Raw genomic sequence first — 21,572 nt, 5'->3', positions numbered from 1 at the left:
GTTTTCATTAACACTAGCGCACACACTTTAGTAACACTCACATACTCACACATACTTGAGGTAAGGAGAATTAAGTCCCTCACTGACAAAGAGAGTATGAGCGGAGCGGGACATCACCAAGGTTATCCAATAGCGTGACCATTATATGCTTCAATGCAATATTTGCTTGACGCAGTGCATTGTGGTGACGCGACCAAGGACGGTTGCAATCAGGTGATATTTACTTTTTCTATGGGCCTATAGCAGGGGTGCCTAAAGTGTGTCCCGGGGGCCTTGTGCAGCCCACAGCAGTTTTTTCATTGATCTGATTAGTCACTGATGAAAAAGTTCATTGAATCATTATGAACTGGGCAGGTTAGCTTCAAAGGCGTTTCACCTCTCATCCGAGCAGGCTTCATCAGTTCATGCTCAACCATTACGTGGGTTAAACATGAGTCAGACTAGATAGGACAGCTTTAGTATCAGAACTTGGTGCAAGATCCGGTGTGGTTATCCTCTAAAGGAAGATGCATGTCCAGACAGAAGTGGTTTCGCTCTTTGGTGGTGTCAAAGGACAGATAAAAGCCCGGCCGTGCTATAGATTCACCGGTATCCCCTATTGTGGCCAACATGGAGGTCTACAGGGAACAGCACCAAGTCACTGGTATATATGGGTACAAATTAGAAGCCAGGAAGTGCTTGCCTTCACAGAGCAGATTAACTCAGTGGACAAAAACATCAAGTTCACAAGAGAGGATGTCAAAGACAATAAGTTGGCTTTTTTGGACTGTGACATCCGCAGAGGACGCAAGAAGGGCATTCGGGTTAGCCTTACAAAAAAATCCAAACACTAACCAATACCCACTTTTTGACTCACATAGTCTACTGGAACACAAACTGGCCGTTATTAGAACCCGACATCACATGTTCCCACCAGCCCACAGGCCAAACAGAAAAAGCATAAGCACCTGAAACCTGTGGTTACCCCAACTGCTTGTGTGTAACAAGTGTAGCAGATGCATCTCAAAGAGAAAGAACACACTTTCGAGGACAAAAAAAGTACACATTCTGGACAGAGGAGACAGATGGTTTGAAAGAGGAGTGACTGAAGCCATCTACGTTAAGGTTGAGAAGACTTTGCTTGGGCATTGCTAAGTGAATGGCTTGTACAGAAAGTGGAAGATAATGACACTCACCATCAATCCTGCTGACCAGCTCTTCTAAGGCCTTGACTTTTCTCTGGATGCCCGGCTGTGCAAAAGTGTAGTTGTCCTGGGGGAAAAAAAGGAGTATCAGTCAGTATGAATCAGGCCACTGTAGGTAAAATACAGTACTGAACCGAATATAAGACGGCCTCGCTTTCTCAAGACCTATTCATGGTAAAAAAAAATAAAAAAAGTCAGATCGAAATTGTACGTAACAATACCACAATGGTCCAAGCTCTATTTAAATTTGTTTAGTTCATTCATTTAGTCATTTTTATTTATAAGTACAATTTGCTTAAATATGCATACATTTTCATACTAAATAGGCCGTATTCAACCATGAAACATTATTTATTCATGAATACATTATGGGGGAAAAAACACTATATAGAGAGGGTATGATGTTTGAACCGCCATGTAGCAAGAGATGACTGTATCTGGTCTTTTTTTTTTATTTTAATGTAAACATTTAATCTGCTAATATGTTAGTTATCAGATTTATTCCCTTAAATCGGAATAGGCATCAGTCACTAAATAAATGTTGGCCCATTGGCTCTACAACTGATAAGGAAAAGACATTTGGCACCATTTGTTGATTTGTATGTATCAATATAAGACAACCTGTCTTTTTCAGACTCTTTATGGGAAATCAATGCCGCCTCGTATTAGGAGTCAATATGACACATCGTTGATTTGGCTTATGCAGAGAACAGCTCCAAATAAATGTCATTTGCATACATGAGAATGTGCATATTAACCACAAAGCAACAGATGCAGGTGAACACATAACCTGCAGAGACGCAGCCAACACTTGAGGTGATTCAATCAAACAATCAAAAAATCTGTAATAGGAATATTTGTCATGTTTCCCAGTAAAAATGGCTGCTTGGTGTTTTAGCAGCCAACTGGCACATCCTGCCACGTTATCATCTAACAGTTTATTTGTAGCGGGAAAAGAGCAGCAGCCGTTACAGTCTTGTTTTTCTTGCCAATACCTGTTTCAACGCTCCAGCAGTCTGTGGCTCAGAAGACAAAGAGGAGGCCTGATTTTGATTTGTGTGCACAGTGGATGGGAAAACAATTGAATGAAAGAGATGTGTACATTTACCATAGGGTCAATTATGGATAGGCGATAGCTAATAAACCTGCTGTGAATTTCAGGTTCTAATGACAGAGTGATCGCTGGAGTGGGTAGTGTCGGTTGGTGGAAATTGCGGATTGTGCATGTGAGAGCGGACTGTAAGCATTCTGTGGGCGAGCATGTCCAAAACACACACACACACACACACACATACATACACACAAACAAGAAGCAGGATTAAGTTTCCTTGAGGGGTCATTTTGGTATGGCGGGAGAACAGCTGATGTGGCAAACCCTCCAACAACCGGAGAGTGATGGAAAGAGAAAATGAGAAGGAGAGGAAAGAGAAGGAAGCCTAGGGAGGGGGGGCGGGGGGGTTTGAGTAATAAACAGCTCCAGTTGTCCTTCAGGCTCAGCAGAATGAAGGTGCGTGCACCCCCACCCAACCCAAACCCACCAGCGGCTTGCTGGAAAGAAATCTTTTATATTTTGGTCTTCACTTTCTATTTAAAGTATTACAACTGATTCTATTCTGCCATGTGATTTCTCTGTGTGTGTGTGACAGGAAGAAAAGCTCAAGTGCAAATGCAAGTAAATGTGCTAGAACAGCGTCGCCATGACAACACCCCTTAGGTTTTTGTAACCTGAATGGATTTGGATGAGATAAATTATAAATAAATAAGATAAATTCCCGAGAGCTATTTACTCAACGTGCTAATTTACCGAGCCATTTATCTGACTCGCATGTCCATTTGCCTTTTGTAATTCAGCTCCATTTTCTGCCTTAAGACCCCTCCTCGCACACGGGGGTCTTAATTTGGCGAGGAGCACAAGCAAGCCGGTACAAGTAATTACATTTGCATTATTGAGGCTTCTGGCTTTAATCAACTAGTAGTTTCTCTCCCTCTCACCTGCGTCTTGTTTTCTGCCTGTCTCGGAAGTCGCGGCGGAGTATGTTGCGGCTTTTGATACAGCTCTATGCACTTTTCTCAATTGTTCGTTTTTTTTTTTCTGCCACTCTCCTTACTGCATTTCAATCAGTCTAACTTCCACGTCCTCTGTGTTATTCACACAGATGATCCCTATTGTTGCAGTTGTCTTCATTATCTCCTGCTTCTACAACTTTTCCTTATGTTATCTCTCGAGTGTATCCTTTGATGACAACAAGGCCATTGTGATTCAAACATTTCCTCTATGAGAAAACCTGGTACATTGTGTTACGTGAGGTTACGTTCACACTGCAGGTCAATTACCATTGTTTTGCTCTAAGGTGACCTGAATTTGATTTTTTCATGTCAGTGTGAAGTAAAGAGTTAGATTTTTAGTTAGATTCAAAAGTAAATATAAATCCGTAAATAAATTATATAATATAAATAAATTACAAGCTGTTGTGTTATTTCGGCAATAGTTATCTGAACAACTGTTAATGAGTTATGTTACCACACCACCTATTCACGTTCCATTAACAAAAGAGGTACATGTATATGTAGTTTGTTCTCCATTTGATTATGTTTACTATGTTATGTTACTATGTTATTATGTTCACTACTTGTTTACAATAACGTGCCTAAAATATCTGCTCTTGGTGTCTGATTTTAGAAAATAAATTTCCCCTCGTAAATGCCACTTATATATGATTTTTTCTCTTCTTCATTATGCATTTTTGACTTACACTCCCGAGCAACTTATAGTCAGGAAAATCCGGTATGGAAGGTGCCAGTGAAAAAGCTCACGGCAATGTCCCATCTCTTCTACCACCCACACACTCCTCATAACAGATGCTACGGCAGGTTCTCCTAAAACTGCTATAGACAAAATTTTGCCTTCTTCTTCGTCTCCTACGCAGAATCATTGAAGAAAATATTGACTCCCGTTGCATAAAATCCTTGAAATTTCCAGAAAAGGGCCACAGAGAGCAGACAGGGCAGTGATAATCAAGCCAATATCCGGCATTTTGACACATATTGGCATCTGCCTTGTTTTATTTCGACAGTCGACGAGAGATTAAAAGCGGAAGTAATGCGAAGCAATGTTCTGCAAAACTACATGGGTTTGTGGCGCACCCAAACATTCTGTTGTTGCAAGACTCAGACACTTTTGTGAAAAAACGTGGCATAGCGTCCTTTTTTGCCCCAGTGGTGCAAACAAATATATATATATTGATCTAACTCTTTAACAACAACTGGGAAATGAAGTCCAATGTACTGCAATTGCCAGTTCGGAACCAGATGTGCTCACACGTAGCGCTGAAGCTAAAAAGCGCCCAGTATGTATACCGTTTTGGACATGGTGAATTGTGCAGAGCCAATGCACTGCAGTTTGTTATGCATGTTCCAAATAAACCAAACCATTACCATTACATGATATTCACTGACATTATAAGCCTGCCCATGTTTCACTGCGCTTGCAAAATATTGCGGTAAAGGTTCCATTAGCGTCATAAGTAGTGATGTAAACCATATGGAGCTTGGACAGAAACAACATTTCCGTCTATTTTTATTGCTGCTGTGATGCTAATCGGGCCAGATATGACTAAGAGTTACCAGTGTATGATAATGTCTCCTCTGCTTTGTTGTGCTCCCTCATGTTTCATTTAGTACCAAACTGCAGTGCATTTTATTTTGTTTGGATGTCCTTGGCTCCGTTTCCCTTCGACTTTATCTACTTAGTCTCTTTAGATCAAGGGTGTCATGGTGGGCCGAGACACTGCGGGTTTTCTTTCCAGCCGGTCACTAAAGCAGGTAATTTTGATGTTCAACACCTCCTTCAATTTGAGGGAAGGAGCTCATCAATTAAGAAACTGGCCGGAGAGAAAATCTGCAGTGTCTCGGCCCTCCACTGACAAGTGCTTTAGATCAACGTATTGTCTACTTTATTTTTTCCTTTCTTGTCATGTCCTCTTCCTTCAACCAGACTCCAATATCAAGTAGCTTTCACCGAATGAGGCAACAGGAGGAAACTATCGCCTGCATTTCGCTATTCATAAACCACATCTGGACATCCCCCAGAGTGTACAAACACGGTGTCAAAAACCTCTCATTCACGCCACCATTCACCCACTCAGTCGGCTGAATCAATCGCGCCTCTTCACCTCTTCAGTCCATTCTATTAGAGGCAACAATGGCTCCGCACTGGACTCAGATTGCCTTCTATTGGGAACGCCGGATGTCTATCAGCAAGTGGGACAGAAGCGACACAACAATGCGCTGTTCTGTGTTGTAGGTGAGCGAAAGAGAAAGAGACAGATGACAGGTAAAGATAAAGGGTTTACAATAATAGATGTTGCAGTGTTGGTAGAGAGAAGTGAAGGACAGTGCAGTTATCTAGTCTTTGGTGTGACAGAAAAAAAGATTATATAAAACAGGTTGAGATAAAGACATACAATATACAAGAGGGATTGAAGGATTTTAGTACGCAATAGATGGGACAAATTGTGTAGCTTTCCACCGGCTGGCATGTGTGCTTTAGAGCATATTTGTAATGGACTCGCCAGGACTGTGCAACTCATCCTTTTTCTGGAAAATACCGACCAAATATTTAAACTTGTCTTTGCCGATACCGTTTATTGGTTTCCATTCCTATAATTTCACATTTGTTTTCTTGTTAAATAATATTTTCAGAAAGTGTTGGGGGCTGCACTTCGAACAACTGAATTACATGAATTATTTTTCTCACTGGAGCTGCTGATAACACTTCCCAATGAAGTGATGTCAATGAAGATAATGTCAAGAAAAAGCAAATAGGGTTTTGTCGCTTCCATCGTACCATGATGTGTGTGAGAGGTTTGTTGTTCTGTCATTTGGAATAAAGTTAAAAAGCAACTATCCAAAAATGTCCACAGTGGCATTAAAGGCATTGTTGCCATTGCTGTAAGATGACTTGTGACTGGAAAGACTTCATTTTCGGTGCCAACCACAACCGAAACAACGGAGGGTAAAAACACGCTGTGTCTGTCAAATAAGGCTAACGTCATCTACTTTCTGGAAAACTGTCTGTCAGCATTAATTTTGCTGTGTTTTTCTTCAAGTTTAGGGAACACTTCTTTGGGTACAACTAGCATTGCAGCTAGCACGCTAACACTGGTTTCGTGCAGATCTATTAACATCCTGTGACTAAGAACTTCAGTAAGATGGCAAACACCAGCTGGTTATGTGTGTAGGTGGTAGATTGAGTGACAGACCAGGAAGTCCATGGGGAGCTGAGGACCAAACACGGGGTCTAGTTTTGGTCTTGCGACCGTCTGCTAGACGTTAGATCACAGGACCCTTGTTCCTACGCAACGGAGACCCGTCTCTAGCTGGTACCGCGGAAACAGATGGTTGCCTTGACAATGAGCACAGACACACACACACACACACACGTTTTTGCATGCGTTCCAAGCAAGGACTTGGATGCAACTCAGACGAGGAGCGGCAGCAGAGGGAGCGGTCAAGCCTTTAATCATTGTACATTCTTCGTTACATATTTGTCAGGTTGGGGTTTAGTGGGGTCATTCGGCACAAACTGATTCAAAAACATTCCATACGCCAAATTATGCTATGATAACCAAACCATGGTGGGAGGCATTTTCATGCTGGGCTGGGGCTACCAGTAATAAGTTAATATCCCAATGTGACCCCCCTTGGGCTGAAAAACACATTGAAAAGCCACCGCTCCAAAAGGCATATGTGCAAAATTAGCATAAAAGGCAGGTGTTCATCTGCTAGGTTTAAAAACTAAGAGCCCTCGGGGGTGTGCTAGCGGAATAATGGACTTTCTGAACTTTTTGACTTTTCATTTTCCTCTCCGGGAACGACAGGTAAGACGCAATCCGCCCTTTCCTGTTGCTACACCTCCAAAAATGCACGCTTCTAACTTGCACCGTGCATGTTAATGATGAATATGAATGAGCAAATTGCCTTGAAATATTTATATCAACAGCATATCAATGGACAGACACGACAGCTCCATTTAAATTAAATGAAGATGTGGAACCATTGTAATAAGTTAAATGAGATAAGTTAGCTGGAAGCGCTGTCCAATTTAGCACAGTCCAAGAGTAATTAGCTGCTAGAAATACTAAGGGAACACCAGGGCGGACTTAAAATAGCTGTTTCAAGAAGGTACATACACTCATTTGGAGGCAATCCAGTCATTATGTACATTATGTACATTTTTCAATCTCTAATTAATTTCATGAGGTCACAGGTATCTTTGACATGGGATTAGATGTCCATTTCAATATCCCTCTGTAGTGGAGGGGATTAGGTAGTTCAAACATGTTTGCAAGAACTTGACGTTGCTACTGTCAGCTGCCAGTTTGATGTGTAAATGGGCTGCACAGTACAGCGCGCTTATCTTGTTGATAGGCTCGAGATCACGCACTCACAGCAGTGTTGGTCTATTTAACAATGCCCTACGTGTCGAGGCCGGGCGGACGGACGCAGGAACTGTCACTCACAGAGGATGTGCGTTGGTCCTGGACGTCACAATAAAATATATGAAATTGCTTCCACTTCAGCCTGGAAGCAACTGGAAGTAGCCATCATGGGAGAAGGGGTTTTAGTTGTATTACAGTGGGGTAGAGCCATTTGGGAATGCTCAATTAAAGGTATACTGTACTAAAACTAACAAAAGTTAATTTTCCATGCCTTTAGAAACAATTTTGGACACTTTGCAAAATTTGAAAATACAGTGAGATGCCTGCATACTGCTGATTCAGCATCAATGGCCAGATTTTTCATCAAAATCTTATTTTTTCCCTGCAAAATACACACATCTCATTCACCATAAGGTCAATAATGATATCTAAATACGTATGTGATAATACAGGTCGAATTTAGAGCATACATGCACAGTCATCCATTCCATTTTTTTCAGCGTTACAGCTTAGAAAACCTGTTCATGACCTTCTAAAAATAGTTTTTCCCCATCACTAGAGCCCTGTAGAGATGAAATAACACCCCTGTAGTCACTTTTGCACTTGGATTACCCAATATAGAAGACATAATAAAATACATATATATAGACATAAATAAGATGATAGCTTCACACATTAGCCTTGACAGCGTACTTCCTGGTGGTTATTGTCACATTAATGTATTGTTACTGACTGCTAGACACTCTATTGCGACTCTTTGTGGTTAAGGCGGTACTCATGATGCACTTGAATCGTTTTATTACATAGCAGAGAACACATGCAGTGAACTATACAAACAGGAGCTGCTGTCGGCTCCTCTCTACACTGCAAACCTTCTGCTAGCACTCAGCTAACAGTCAATTCAGCTAACTGATGTCCCACGTCACTTCCCAGGGCCTGATTCTTAAAGGTGCACACAAGTCCCAGTTAATAATAATAGTGGCTGGGGGCTGGGCGGTTGGGATCCCAACAGCCTACATGACGCTCAAGGCTCGTGGCTGCTTCCCTCTGGGAGCAATCTGTTGGCGCCATGCAATGTGGTGGTAGCCATATTGTCATCCTGGTCTCATGATGGTGAGATGTGTTTGGCATTATATCAGCACTTTCTGAATGCCGTTTTTTATTATTTTATTTTTTTTGAATGCCAGTTCTCATTGAACCATCAGATTTATCAGTCCGTCACATGTCTTTGTGGGTTTTGCCGCTCGGCTGCTTGTTGGAGGCCGGTGTTGGGGCATTGGGGGTTGAACATGTGCATTCAAGCGTTGGGGAGGGGTGATTGGGGTCACCTGCGGAGATGATGGTGCGTTTTGGCTTCGTCCTGGGGTCTGACCTCCATAGTTCTTTGTAAATCATGTACAGTCATCCCTAGCTACTGTACATCGTGGTTCCAATATTGCTCCCTCACTATAGGGTGTTTGTCCACCCAAAATTAATAAATGAACAGATGACTTTCAGTCTACATGGAGACTGGCTACACAGAGCCGAGCAAACATGCCATGGCTGAAGCTGAGTGGATTCCATGGCAAGAAAAAATATTTGCCCTATTTGCACCAAGCAGTTTGAAAAATCTTAGGTTTCAAATAAGCAAATTGGAGTGGCTCAAATATAAGATGGTAATTTTCCCCTACAAAGCCCAGTTGTCTTATACCCGGGTCTTTAAATCAAATTAGAGCTTTTCTTCCCATCACTCACATACACCAGTAAAATGCTATAATGCTAATTTTAAGACAAAAAACACCAAAGTTGAGCATCTTTGTTATTATATTACTTATATAACAAATTAATCTAAAAGTACAATATATATATTTGCTTTGTCTTTAAACCAATTTTTGTAAACACGTGATGACAAAGGGGTTTGTCTTATATTTGCAGCCTTCTTAACATAAAATACATCTTTCTATTAGCATCGTGATGCAATTTTCCTCACACAATACAGCATGACACAGGTTTCAGAGGACGTACGAGGCGCTTTAAAGGCAATGAATAAATGTAATTACACAGACAGTTCCCGTTCCCTCCACCCTTGAGACCCCCCACCTTCAGGACACAGTTTAGTTTAATAGAGAATGGTGGACGTGAGAGGGGTTGGAGAGGAGGTCAGAGAAAAGGATCACCAACTAATTACGGCAGTGAAGCACTCAAGCCTCCACCGGATTGTTTAAAAAGCATTAGGGAGGGCAAGGGATATAGGGGGGTGGAAACATGGCTTCCCAGATGCATTGTACATAATTAGTTTGGAGCCAAGGTCACAAATAAACAAGCATGGAGAGGACGTCATTCATGCACACACAGACAGAAGAGACACAGCCCATTCTTCTCTCTTACTTCCTCGGCTCTCAAGTTCAGCTTCCTCTACTGGTTGCATCCCCCAGGAGCAACAAGGAACAGTGACTATTCATTTCTAAAATGAATTGGCTACAAATTGACTGTAATAAATGAATGCTCAAGCATGCACACCTTGAATAAAGGCCTTAGCAATGTAAAAGTCTCACCACTGGGAGATGTTGGGACGATCATTTATGTTCAAGTTGAAGAAAAAGACAAATTTGGGGAAAACTCAATGCAATTCTATTCATTTACATAAATTTTTTTCCCCAAAAAATTACAATTTTATTCATTTTTTCGTTTGTTTCTCATGATATTAGAAAAGCATTTCTTAAACATTTCAATTTTATGCTGCTAAAATGACATTTTTCCCCTCATAAAATTGTGACGTTATTCTTGTAAAAATATGAAACCTAAATATTAAAATATTTATATTAGCATTTTTCAATTTTGTTGTTTGTTTTTAGTTTACTTATTAAAATATTTATATTTCTTATTAAATTATATGTGGCACAGGACAATAAAAAAAATGCAGGTTGTTGACATTTTTTGGTGGTTTCTTCATAAAGCTTTATGGACAGAATAGGTACGTCCCATTACATGCATTCTGCTCTTTTTATCCGTTTTTAAATCTCAAGCGTGCACAATAAAAAGAAATGTCTCACATAAGGATTGCGGTTATTATGTTATTTAGTGGGGATTCAGCCTTAAGTATACACCCTTAAATGAGAGTGTAGAGTACACTGAGCTATGTGCGAAATTTCAAGTCAGTAAATTGCAGCGCCACCACGTGTTGTATCTGTGAGATGGGATAATAGTATAGGCAAGATAGTAGCGGTGAATGTTTTTACAAATGTCCGTTCTTTTGTGTGCACAATAATAACAAATACGATCATATTTCATATGACTGCATAAAATACCACTATACCAAATAGTGAAGGTTTGAATACTAGGTGTGAAATTGTAGAAGTTACAGCCACATTTCAGCAGAAACAGTAAATAAAATCTGTTCCAGGGATAGGAGAAAGAATGCCAATGAGTGTGACGAGCCCCGCAGCTTCCCACCCACTTCCATAGTATCAATAGCCCAGTAGAAGATCTTACCCTTGGGCAACATGTAGGTGGAGATTCAGCATGTAGAGTAAATTGGTGTTAAAGTATGAAACTATTGTGCGAGAGTTCTCCCCCCCTTATCTTTTGATCACACAATGACTTACCTGGATGCCGTCCAGAAGTTTGCTCATGCACCAGAAGCTGTCAGCTTCGATGTTCCTCAAAGCCTCTTCCTGGAGACTGGACACGTCAAAGTTTTCCACTTCTTCCTCTGGAGGAAAAAAAGAGAGAGAGGGAGAGCAGTGAAGAGAAATGAGAAGCTGTGGATAAGGGGGAGAGGATGGGAGCAATTCAGGTTTACACGCTCAGCAGGGGCTCCATTATAAAGCTGGAAGCAGGTAAAGGGTGTTCTTAGGTGCTGAGACAGTAGGACAAATTAGGGTGTATGAATATAACAACTAAACATTTGAAAACACTTTCTATGGACAAAAATGGTAATAGCTGCACAAGATATTGACACACATGGAGTCCCCAGTGGGTGACTCCAACAATGGGTGCCATCAGATGTCATTAACGGCAGCAGTGTGTGACGGACAGCATGGGGCTTTGACACAATTCTGACAAGACGCTGACAGCCAGCGGAGAGGATGAGATAAGACTGATTAACAGTGATCTTGAGAAAGGATGAGAACGGAGACGGAAAGGAAGAAAAACATGTCTTTATGCATGTGTTGCCCTCTTCAGCGAATACTGTAAGACTCATATGTGTGTACAACACAGGGCCTGGCAGCTCTGCATGGTATCCTTGGCAACCTGGGTAGACTGCTCTTAGTGTTCTAATGGGCACGCTCGGTCTGACAAACAGACAGACAGGAATCTCAGCAGCCACATAACTACAAATCCACTGTACATAGAGCACATAGTGTGCATTTCCCTCTGGGTTAGTGTAAACAGCAATTGTTTTGTCTTGATTTTGATAAGGAAAATGACAATGAAGAATGAAATCCCTTTGCTCTGCTGCATGTAGAGACCCCAAATATCCCTCATGCTCTGTGGTGGCTTATGTCTCACAGTGGGGACTGAGCTCCAAATGTGGACCTTGACAGGAGCAGATTAGAAGGGATGACGAGCAAAGAGTCCAGCGGTTGCCCTGGAATTGGGCATAGCTCATGACACCAGCAAGGACACACGATGAAAAGAGAGCACGCAGACTCATTCTGGGGGGAGGACCGTGAGGCAACAGTGCCCCCTGTGACCATCGGTGGAAGGGAATGCTTGAATGAATGCTACAAAAGCAGTTAAATGGAGGTCATTAGTTACATTTCCAACCAGGTACCCTCGCACTTGATGAGGCTGAAAGGATGAAAGCACGGGAAGCTTTGTTGCTCCAGTGTTTGATGATTTCACAATAAGTAGCAGACTTAACTTTTCGTGACCCATTTGATCCTTTTGCAAAGTGGCAGTATTGCTGGAAGATTACTATCGTTCTAATTTTGGATCAGCACCAAATTGTACACCTTCATAGGAGTGAATCCTGTGTATGATTCACTTACAAACAGAAATGTGAACCTCGGACCAACACATTCACCTGATGAACCCCGAATGATGATGATTTAAACCACCGTTCTTCAAGTTTCCGGACTTTGTTTTAAGATGTATAGCGAAGCCTGCCTAAAATTTAAGCATTTGAGCACCTCCTCTCTCAAAAGTGGGACAAACAAGAGAAGGTTATAGATATTTGTCATGTTTGGTGTCCATAAACAAGCTCTAAGGACACACAATGTTAGAGATAGAGTCAGGCATCATTTGAATTTGAACTATTCCAGTTCCGATTCCTAACGATCCTCAATCCTGATGCTTTTAAGAGGCTGGGTCATATGAGGATGCTAACTAGAGTTATTTTTTGGATTTTAATGATATGAACTTTTTATCAACTTGACTATGAATCTTTCACAGGGCTATTTTCAACTAGTATTGGTGATTCCAACTCTCTCCTCGTCGGCCCTCCCACACAAATTCCCCTCAAATGGTCCAGAATTCAGCCGCTCACATAATCACCAGAACCCCTTTATTTCATCACATCACCCCCACCCTCCAGAAAGTATCCCAAATGCACTCTTATTTTGAAGGCTGGAAGTTTGTTGTGTTGACCGAGGTCCTTGCACTGTTGCTAATAGAGAGTCTGTGCACATGAATAAACTTGCTTAGCCGTAGCGCCAATCCCTTATTTACACCGACCTTCCATGACAACAGCGAGCATCCTGAAACTCTTGGTTACACTTGGCCAAGAGAGAGCTCATTTCCTGTTTTCTTCTGGTAATAAAAAAGTGGGCATTGAAACTAGGATTCAAAATAAAAACATTTGAACGATCCACAGTGTTATTACCGGCCCCCATGGATGTCCCAAACCCTAATTAAAATATCATTAATATATGCATTCTGTATAATAGGGGACCTTTAAGTGCTTTCTTAATTCAACTCTCTACCGTATTCCAATTCAATGCAATATGGATGGATGATTCTCTTTGTGGCTTACTTTGGATACACAACAGCATTCCCTTTTAGGGACATGATCCCTGTGCGTATCTCTGAATGCTTAACAAATTGTAAACATGGGAATTTGAGGATGCTCCAGCTTCAATGTTGTCTGACGCACCTCCAAAAAAAATCAACTGTTGTCAAGTACAATGTTAAGACTCTTCGGCAAAGATCATTCCATGAATGAATATATTTTCCTCCCGGCAATTTGACATTATCCCGTCCTCTTCTACTCTCTGGTCCCATTGGCCACACGTACCTACTAAGCCCCAGGGCTCATTTCCTGTTTGTCCTGGCACAAAATGGGGGGCAACATGTCCAGTGAGACCAACTGCTTGGTTGTTGCCAGCTGTGCGCAACTGGCACAGCTTGGTATGCCGAGTCGGGTCACACCTCGGGAGACCGCAGCGCCAGTGCCGACAAGCACAGACACAACACTCACAACCAGTGCCGCCATCTGCCCTCTACGACTATGGGCCACAAGGTAATGTGATGTAGGATGATAAAAGACCTAATTTAGCCTGATGTAATCATAAAGAGAATCTGCGGTAGGTAGTGTGTGTGAGTGTGCATCTGCAGTAGAAATAAAAAAGCCTTCTGTTGATTTAAATGAATCACAAACCATCAGAGAGCATCACATTGTTGAAACAGGAGTTCACCATCCATAAGATTAAAGCAAGTGGTGCAGTCATTTTTTATCATTTCTGGTGGCGCTGCAGCAGGATTAATCCAATTAATGGAATAACTTTTTTGGGGCAAAGATTCTAAACATGTTACATCTCCCATGCCTAACACTCTAAATGAGCCACACGTTAGCTTGCTTGTGAAACATGCACACACTCTGCACCTCACACTAACACTTATGCAAGCCAGCGTCAGTACAATTAGTGCGATAACACCACTGTTAATGAGAGATGAACAGTTTCCAGAGGTGGCATCCCAGCTGTCATCATGAGGTGAGTCAATCTGGCCAGGCTCTCACTAACACGTTGACTCATACATGCGAAGCACGAAATCACAGCAGGACACCACAATGGCAATACACAGCTGGGGGTGATGTAAGGTGGAGAAAGGTGTGTTAAGCACTAATTTCCGGTATACTTTTTATTTTTCTTATACAGTGACGCGGCTAATTCATGGCCAAGATAACTACTGTTCCCATGTTGCTTAGAGTGGTGCAGCTTCAGGAAGTAGCGAATGGATGCTAAACATTTTAAAGTCTTGTGCAGCCATCATGTTTTGATCTCACAAATATTAAGTAAGATCGATCAAGTGCATAATTCAGACAGTTTCTGTTTTCCACTACAACAGAAAAAAAATGAGTGACACTGGGAAAACAAAGAATATTAAGCGTGTCTTTCTTTATAGCATCGGTGTCAAACTCGTGTGATGTCGGTTTTCTATCCAACCAGTGAGTAAAGCAGTTAATTTTAATGATCAACACCTTCAATTTGATGGTAGGAGCTCATTGGTTAAATCACCTGCTGGTGAATCTTGCAGTGTTTCGGCTCTCCATTGACACATGTGCTTTATAGTGCGTCAGACACAGAGCAATAACCAAAGAGAGTGACTGACAACGTGTGTGATGGAGGCGGTTCAATTCTGATGGTGATCTGAAGATGCAGATGAATGACTTTTCTGGTTTAACTAGACATGTTCATCACACTATTCAGTGCTGTTTGGAAAAAAGCATTTAATGAATGAAAAGTTTTAAAAAATCTTTCTGTGTACTAAATATTCTATGTTGCAACGCAAACAAACACCTGTGGCTTATACACTGGTGCGGCCTGTATACTGTAGATTACTGTATGTACAATAATGTATGATAGAGTCATGCCGCTGTGTAAAGTAGTTTACTAACTAGTGGCCGACAGCATAAGATGTGATGTAAAGAGTGACTAAGAGGAGTGTAAATGTAACTAGAGACATGTTAGTTCATGTCTACATTGCTGTAATAATGTAAAAAAAAAATCTGTATTTAGAAAGTTCAGTTCATTTTAGGTGCAGCAAGGGAACAAAATGCAAACATTTCTCCAGGTCTTAAAAACGTGCACGTTAGGTGACTAGCTGAGAACGTGATGGTGTCTACATGCGGCCTGTCATGAACCAGCAACCAGCCCAGACAGTACCCCGCCTCTCAGCCAAGTCAGCTGTGTAGACTCCAGCCGACCCGTGACACTAATGTACAGAAAATGAAGAAATCCAAAATCAATCCATCATTTGCTGACACCACTGCTCATTCACACAGCAAAGATGAACCTCACCAGTGATAAAGCTACCTTTAGGTTATAAAATCAATACAATCACCAAAGCAATGTGCCTATCTCACATTATATGTGGTAAGCCTCATGTCCATACATCAAACAGCAGGCACTCCAGCTCTTGGCAAGATAATGTAACTCCTTGACATGAAATAGAATACCGCTATTAATACCATATCTGCCTATGCGCGCACACATAATGACCCACTTAGCCTGGGGTGAGATTGTTTCTTGGGGTGATGCAGCTCCAAGTGCTCAATGTCAAGCAAGCCCTACGCATCACGTTCATTGACAAAATAGCTCTACCCACGCGGCCATATTGCGCAATATACAGTGCATACAATTTCAATTGATTCCACATGCGCATGGGTGACAATGTCATCTAAATTCTGTCACCGGCATAGAGGGGAAGGAGAAAATAAACGCGCTCGTAGACTTAAACATTAAGAAAAGGGAAGGATGATGCTGAGAATTAATATCACAACAAAAACGGTTTCTGCTGGATGTCATTATTGTACAAGCCAACAAAACATTATCATTATTATTATTATTATTATTATTACTACATCTGTAATAATAAGGGAGCCGTCTCCCCGCTGTGACAGACAGCAGAGACACACAGCCAGGTTGCATCTTGAAGGAAACCAACTGAAGCCCAAGTATTCATCTTTTTACATCGGTATCGATCAATATTGATACCAACGTTGGGATCGATATAATCGATCACCACTACTGGTTAATGGGAGAGTAAGGTGTCTTCCTTCCTAAAACCACAGGTGCCCCAACTTTTCCTTCTAAAAAACAAGAGCACGCTGGGCTACTTTGATATTTATTATTATAGTTATTATTATAGTTATATGAAAAAATGGCATCTCATCTTAAAGAGTGAATCAAATTGTGTTTTTATAATATGACTATTACCATATTATTATGTTTTCCAAAACATTTTTTTTCTTAGTTTGTCATATTATGACAAAAAACATTTTTTATTTCAACTCTATGCTACTAAGACATTTTTTCATTACGTGTTTCTGTGCTACTTTTTTCTTGTTGAAAATTGTACATTTTCCTCGATATTTTGACTTTATTCTTGCAAAATTACAGCTGTTTATTTTTGCTGTTTTTTTTCCCCAACTATTAACATTTCTCATAATTATGACGTTTGTGCCCTGCGATTGGCTGGCGACCAGTCCAGGGTCAGCTGGGATAGGTTCCAGCACACCCCCTGCGACCCTAATGAGAAAAAACGGTATAGAAAATTGATGGATGGGACAATTTGGATGCCTCACAGCAAAAGACACATCTTGTGTTCGGGTATTACACGAGGGGTGACCAAATATATTAGTTTAGGGAAGAGCTGCTCTTCAAAATCACCATCTTTTGATATCAGTATCAGAGATGACGTGATGGACAATACCGGCATATCAGATATCGGTATGAAATCCAATATAGATCATCTCGAGTAATTTTTATTTTGTGTGTGTATAATGAATAACTAAAATTTTGGCTTTATATTGGCAGGCATAGCTTACTTTTGCAAATGTGCATCCATTGGTGACGTAGCATATATTAAGGTAAGTATAAAAAATGGTTTCAACATGTACTTTCTCAGGATAAAGTTATTCAAGGTTCATTCAAAGGCTGCTACCGGTTTCCGATGAAGAAAAATACAGTAGGTTTTAAATCTCTTTTTGATGTTCATTCCAGCTTAAGCATAGTAAATCGGCGAACATAATACAGGACACATTTGGGAGCTGACAAGAGTTTCCTGAGTAAGTCTCAGTGGTGAAGTCCATTAAGTCATTACCGTGTGTAATCTGCAGGTTTAGCTGGGAATAAGACACATTAGGGGAAGAGTAGTCAGTAGTTCAAGGACGTTACAATGCAGTGAGATGCCTCGGCACAGTGTGACGCTGTTTTTGTATTTGTTTGTTTCCGCATTCAGTCATTGTCCGCACATCCATGCAAATCATCTTGGGAATGTGTTTACGCCGCAATTTATGATGACGCAAGCATACGATCCTTGCAGTTGCATCCAATTGCGTCAGGTCAAGCATCTTGCGGCTCAGGCAGATCATTTTTATCCCCATCCCCAAACCATTGGTGACAGAGAGTGAACGAGAAAGATCTGAAGCTTCTCAGCCTGTTTCAATTTAAGGCTTTTTATAGTCAAGTAATTAACTTAATCTAAAAATATTCAATAACCCTCTATGATTATTCACAGCAGATACATCACTTTTTGACAGAACTATTTCTCCCAAGTAATTTCTGAGCTCTATTGCTTTTTATCAGGAGTAATGAGAGAATCTCTGGGATAAAACCAGGGTGGACACAGACACCCGCCTATTGATTTCTAGCCTTATTTATCCCGTTGTAAAGCTCGGACTCTGCTTGCCATTGCCTCACCGGTGGTAGAAACAACATTGAAATTACTTTGTGCGTAAAAATCGCAGACACAAAACACAAACAATTTATTTTCTATTACTTGTTGGCACTATCTGGTAAGCTACAACGACTTATCACCAAAAGGAGGTGCAAATTGAACGAAAACCATTAACAATGTCAATAGTATATTTTAAATTGATATGAAAGAGAGACATTGAAGCGATAGATGGGTAAAGGCAAAAGATGCAGGGTCAAAACCACGCGGCTGATTCAATTTCTGCTGGTCCCAATGCTATTACTTAACTCTAGAAAGAGGGTGATTGCATTCTCAAGCCTATAGAACATTGGAGACCAAGGCGAAGTAATACAGATGAAAGACTGTCTGGGGGAAGACAATGGCTACACCGAGTCAATGATCTCGTCCAATCATTAAAGATGGAGGAATTAGACCAAGTAAAAGCAGATAACGGGGCAGAAACCAAGCAACATGGAGACGCTGGTGCTCAGGTAGCTCAAGCCAGTCTGTAGCAGTCATTAATCTGATGGCAACTTATCGAAAAAAGGCTAAAACCATCAGCACTGTAGAACAGACCCAGAGGAGCGGTGGGCATGCTCATTCACATTCAATATAGCTTATTTGAAGAACGCTGTTGTAAAGTCTGGTGGCTATGAAATGAATGTACCATCATCCAAGCCGGCCCGGTTTTAGTGCTACTGCTTTCATCAGTTCCAATCCAGTGAGGTGTAGACATTTGAAAATGAGAGCACAAAAGTGTATTATTTTGGTATAGGCACTGTTAGCTGTGCTCTAACCAATCAGATCATATCATGTATGGAATACATTCCATACAGTGCTGTTGTTAAGGGTTTGTTCACATTATGGCTTGGACTTTTGAAATGAAATACAACTCAGAAAACAGCAACATCATGATTGTCAGGAGTAAAGATGACAATAAATCAACTTTCCCTGACTTCTTTCTGGCATTTCCAGTCTGCGAAGAGGCGAAATACTTCCGCCACTACATATCTGCTGACCTGTCACATGATAAAGACATTACTGACAGCGCTGTATGCAATATGTAATTTCCCACTTGTGACGACATTATTGAAAAAGCAGTGTACATAAACTACAGGTGACATGCTGGTCTTATCTTTGTTAAGGCTGCTGGAGCATCCTGTGCTGTTGCACTATGGAACCTCATGTACAGATGTGTAGGCTAACAGCATCATATATATTCTTACCAACCCTGTAAAAAGCTCGGTCAGGTTCTTATATAGCTTATATAGCAACAGATAGCCATCTTTTTACTGCGTCTTGTTGAGGTGTTTGTTTTTAATGTTCTGTGGACCATGTATATACAGTACAACTTATTAAAAAAAAAACCTACAATGCTTACATGCTTACGCTTCACTGATATGTTTATTCTTCAAGCGGTTGCGATTTCACGTTTGGTTCAGCGAGCTCTGAACGCATCATCGTTGTGCGCTGTGATTGGCTATACCGTGACTGAAGATTCCGCCTATTCATCAATCATCTACATCCTAGGTTCCCAAAGTGTCATAAGGGGGTACGTGAATAAAAATGAAAAACAATTAGCGCTTAACACTCACAACTATGAGTGCGCCTGAATGCCTCGCAGCCCGGAGGGCACAGTCAGAACGCAAAGAAGGAAGGAAACAGAGCATGACGTTCTTCGTTGCTCTGGGTGAGTGATATGAACAATTAAGTAAGTTTGATGATTACGTTGTGCATTAAGAGTGTTTAAACTTGAAGATTTTATTTATATTCATGTTCCCGCCAATATGTGTGTGTGTCCAGATGACAGAGTGGAGATTCCTCCAAAAATTAGGCTTTATTACAGGTTGTATGTATTTTTGTACTGCCTTGTCATGTCTGTTAAACCTTCCCTTTCAATTTGGTATCAAATTAATATGCAGACTTAAATCATAGCAATTGCAAAGCGGTCAACAGTGAAGCTCAAGTTTAAACCCATTAAAGGATCCCAAAGTCAGGCCGAAATGAAATATATGTAGGACGAATACTTGTCTATTTGTAAAATACACATTTTTGACCCAGAATTACCATAAAAATGACTAAATAATGAATTAATCATGTTCAATATTTCAAGTTAATGCAGATTGAACAGGTTTAAGTGTTAGTGAACTGGGTAGGCAAAGAATGGGTAGGTTCAGGAACCACTGATCTACATTATCATTTGTGGCGAGTATTCGTACATTTTATACTACAAATGTGTGTAATAAGTGTGTGAGACGTATTCATGGATTAAATCTGAATTGTGCAATTAGCATCTAGCTTGTTAGCTTTTGTCGCTTGTGAACAATGGCTTTTGAAAACAAGAGGGTTCTGAAGCTGAGTTTAATCTCACTTTTATTGCAAATGATGCAAAAATCTGAGAGCGTAAACCTAGCAGGAGAGTTTGGAGAGGCAGGAACCAGCCGTGTGTCAAACAAATATAGATATTTTTATTAGGTATTCCCATGAAAAGCGAAGATCGACTGTACACTGTGACAATAACTGTAGCCGGCGGAGCTATATGCTTTATTTAAAGATGTGCAGCTACGCCTATTTATTTTTCTTTACAGTAGAAAGGTGTATTCCATGAAGTCGGGTCAACCTCATCTAGCTAGGGACAATCAATGCTGCCATTCAGATGGTTTCAAGTTAGCCTAATGTACTGTACTACATAGAACTATGATGTTAAATAAGCATCCACATCATCCCACGGCAAAGTGAAGCTAATTATAGGTGGAGGCAACTTGGAAACATTGACCTAGCCACCCAGCAGCTTCCCAGCTGGCACTTACCGTCACTTTTGTCACCTAAATAGACCAATTAGTGACCATGTCGCTATGTCGAGTGAATTATGGGAGCAACTTGACGGCGGGATAAAATCCATGCCAATACTCCTCTGTGGTGCTAAGGTTGCATCTTACTGTGCAGTATTGTGGAGAAACACAGTTACCATTTTTGAAAGCTGTATTGAACGCTTTCATTCAATATAGAGGCCTCATTATGCCACAGACAATGATGTAGATGCTGCTACAATACAGATATGCACTGCAAGTATAAACAACCACATTCATGGTGTGTACACAAACAAATGAATAAATCTTCACTAATCTATGATTTTACTACTTTGACGAACTAGATAGCCAAATTACGAGACATGCTTTCAGGCTGACCAAAAAAAAAAAATGCATGCATAAAAAATGTGGCCCCGGGCGCACACCAGTTGTCATGCAGAACAAATTGTTAAGAGCATTTTGTGAAGGAAAGTACCCATTCCACTTAATTTACCGGAGATTAAAGGGTATTTTATGTG

The 21,572-nt window shown here is 40.9% G+C and overlaps 1 protein-coding gene across 2 annotated transcripts in view; it reads right to left on the bottom strand.

Annotated features, from left to right (window-relative positions):
- tbc1d22a (TBC1 domain family, member 22a) overlaps window positions 1-21,572 on the bottom strand; it is a 121,965-nt gene that overhangs the window by 29,433 nt on the left and 70,960 nt on the right. For both annotated transcript variants that reach the window (XM_058078049.1, XM_058078048.1), the window contains exons 11-12: window positions 11,209-11,315; window positions 1,176-1,251 (exon numbers count right to left, since the gene is read on the bottom strand). In XM_058078049.1, the coding sequence (XP_057934032.1) occupies window positions 1,176-1,251; window positions 11,209-11,315 (183 nt within the window). The remainder of the gene's footprint in view (window positions 1-1,175; window positions 1,252-11,208; window positions 11,316-21,572) is intronic.

Source organism: Doryrhamphus excisus, chromosome 7, assembly GCF_030265055.1.
Source record: "Doryrhamphus excisus isolate RoL2022-K1 chromosome 7, RoL_Dexc_1.0, whole genome shotgun sequence".
In the NCBI taxonomy this organism is placed as follows: Eukaryota; Metazoa; Chordata; class Actinopteri; order Syngnathiformes; family Syngnathidae; genus Doryrhamphus; species Doryrhamphus excisus.
Note: the sequence above shows the minus strand (reverse complement) of the source record. Positions and strands in the feature narration are given on the sequence as shown.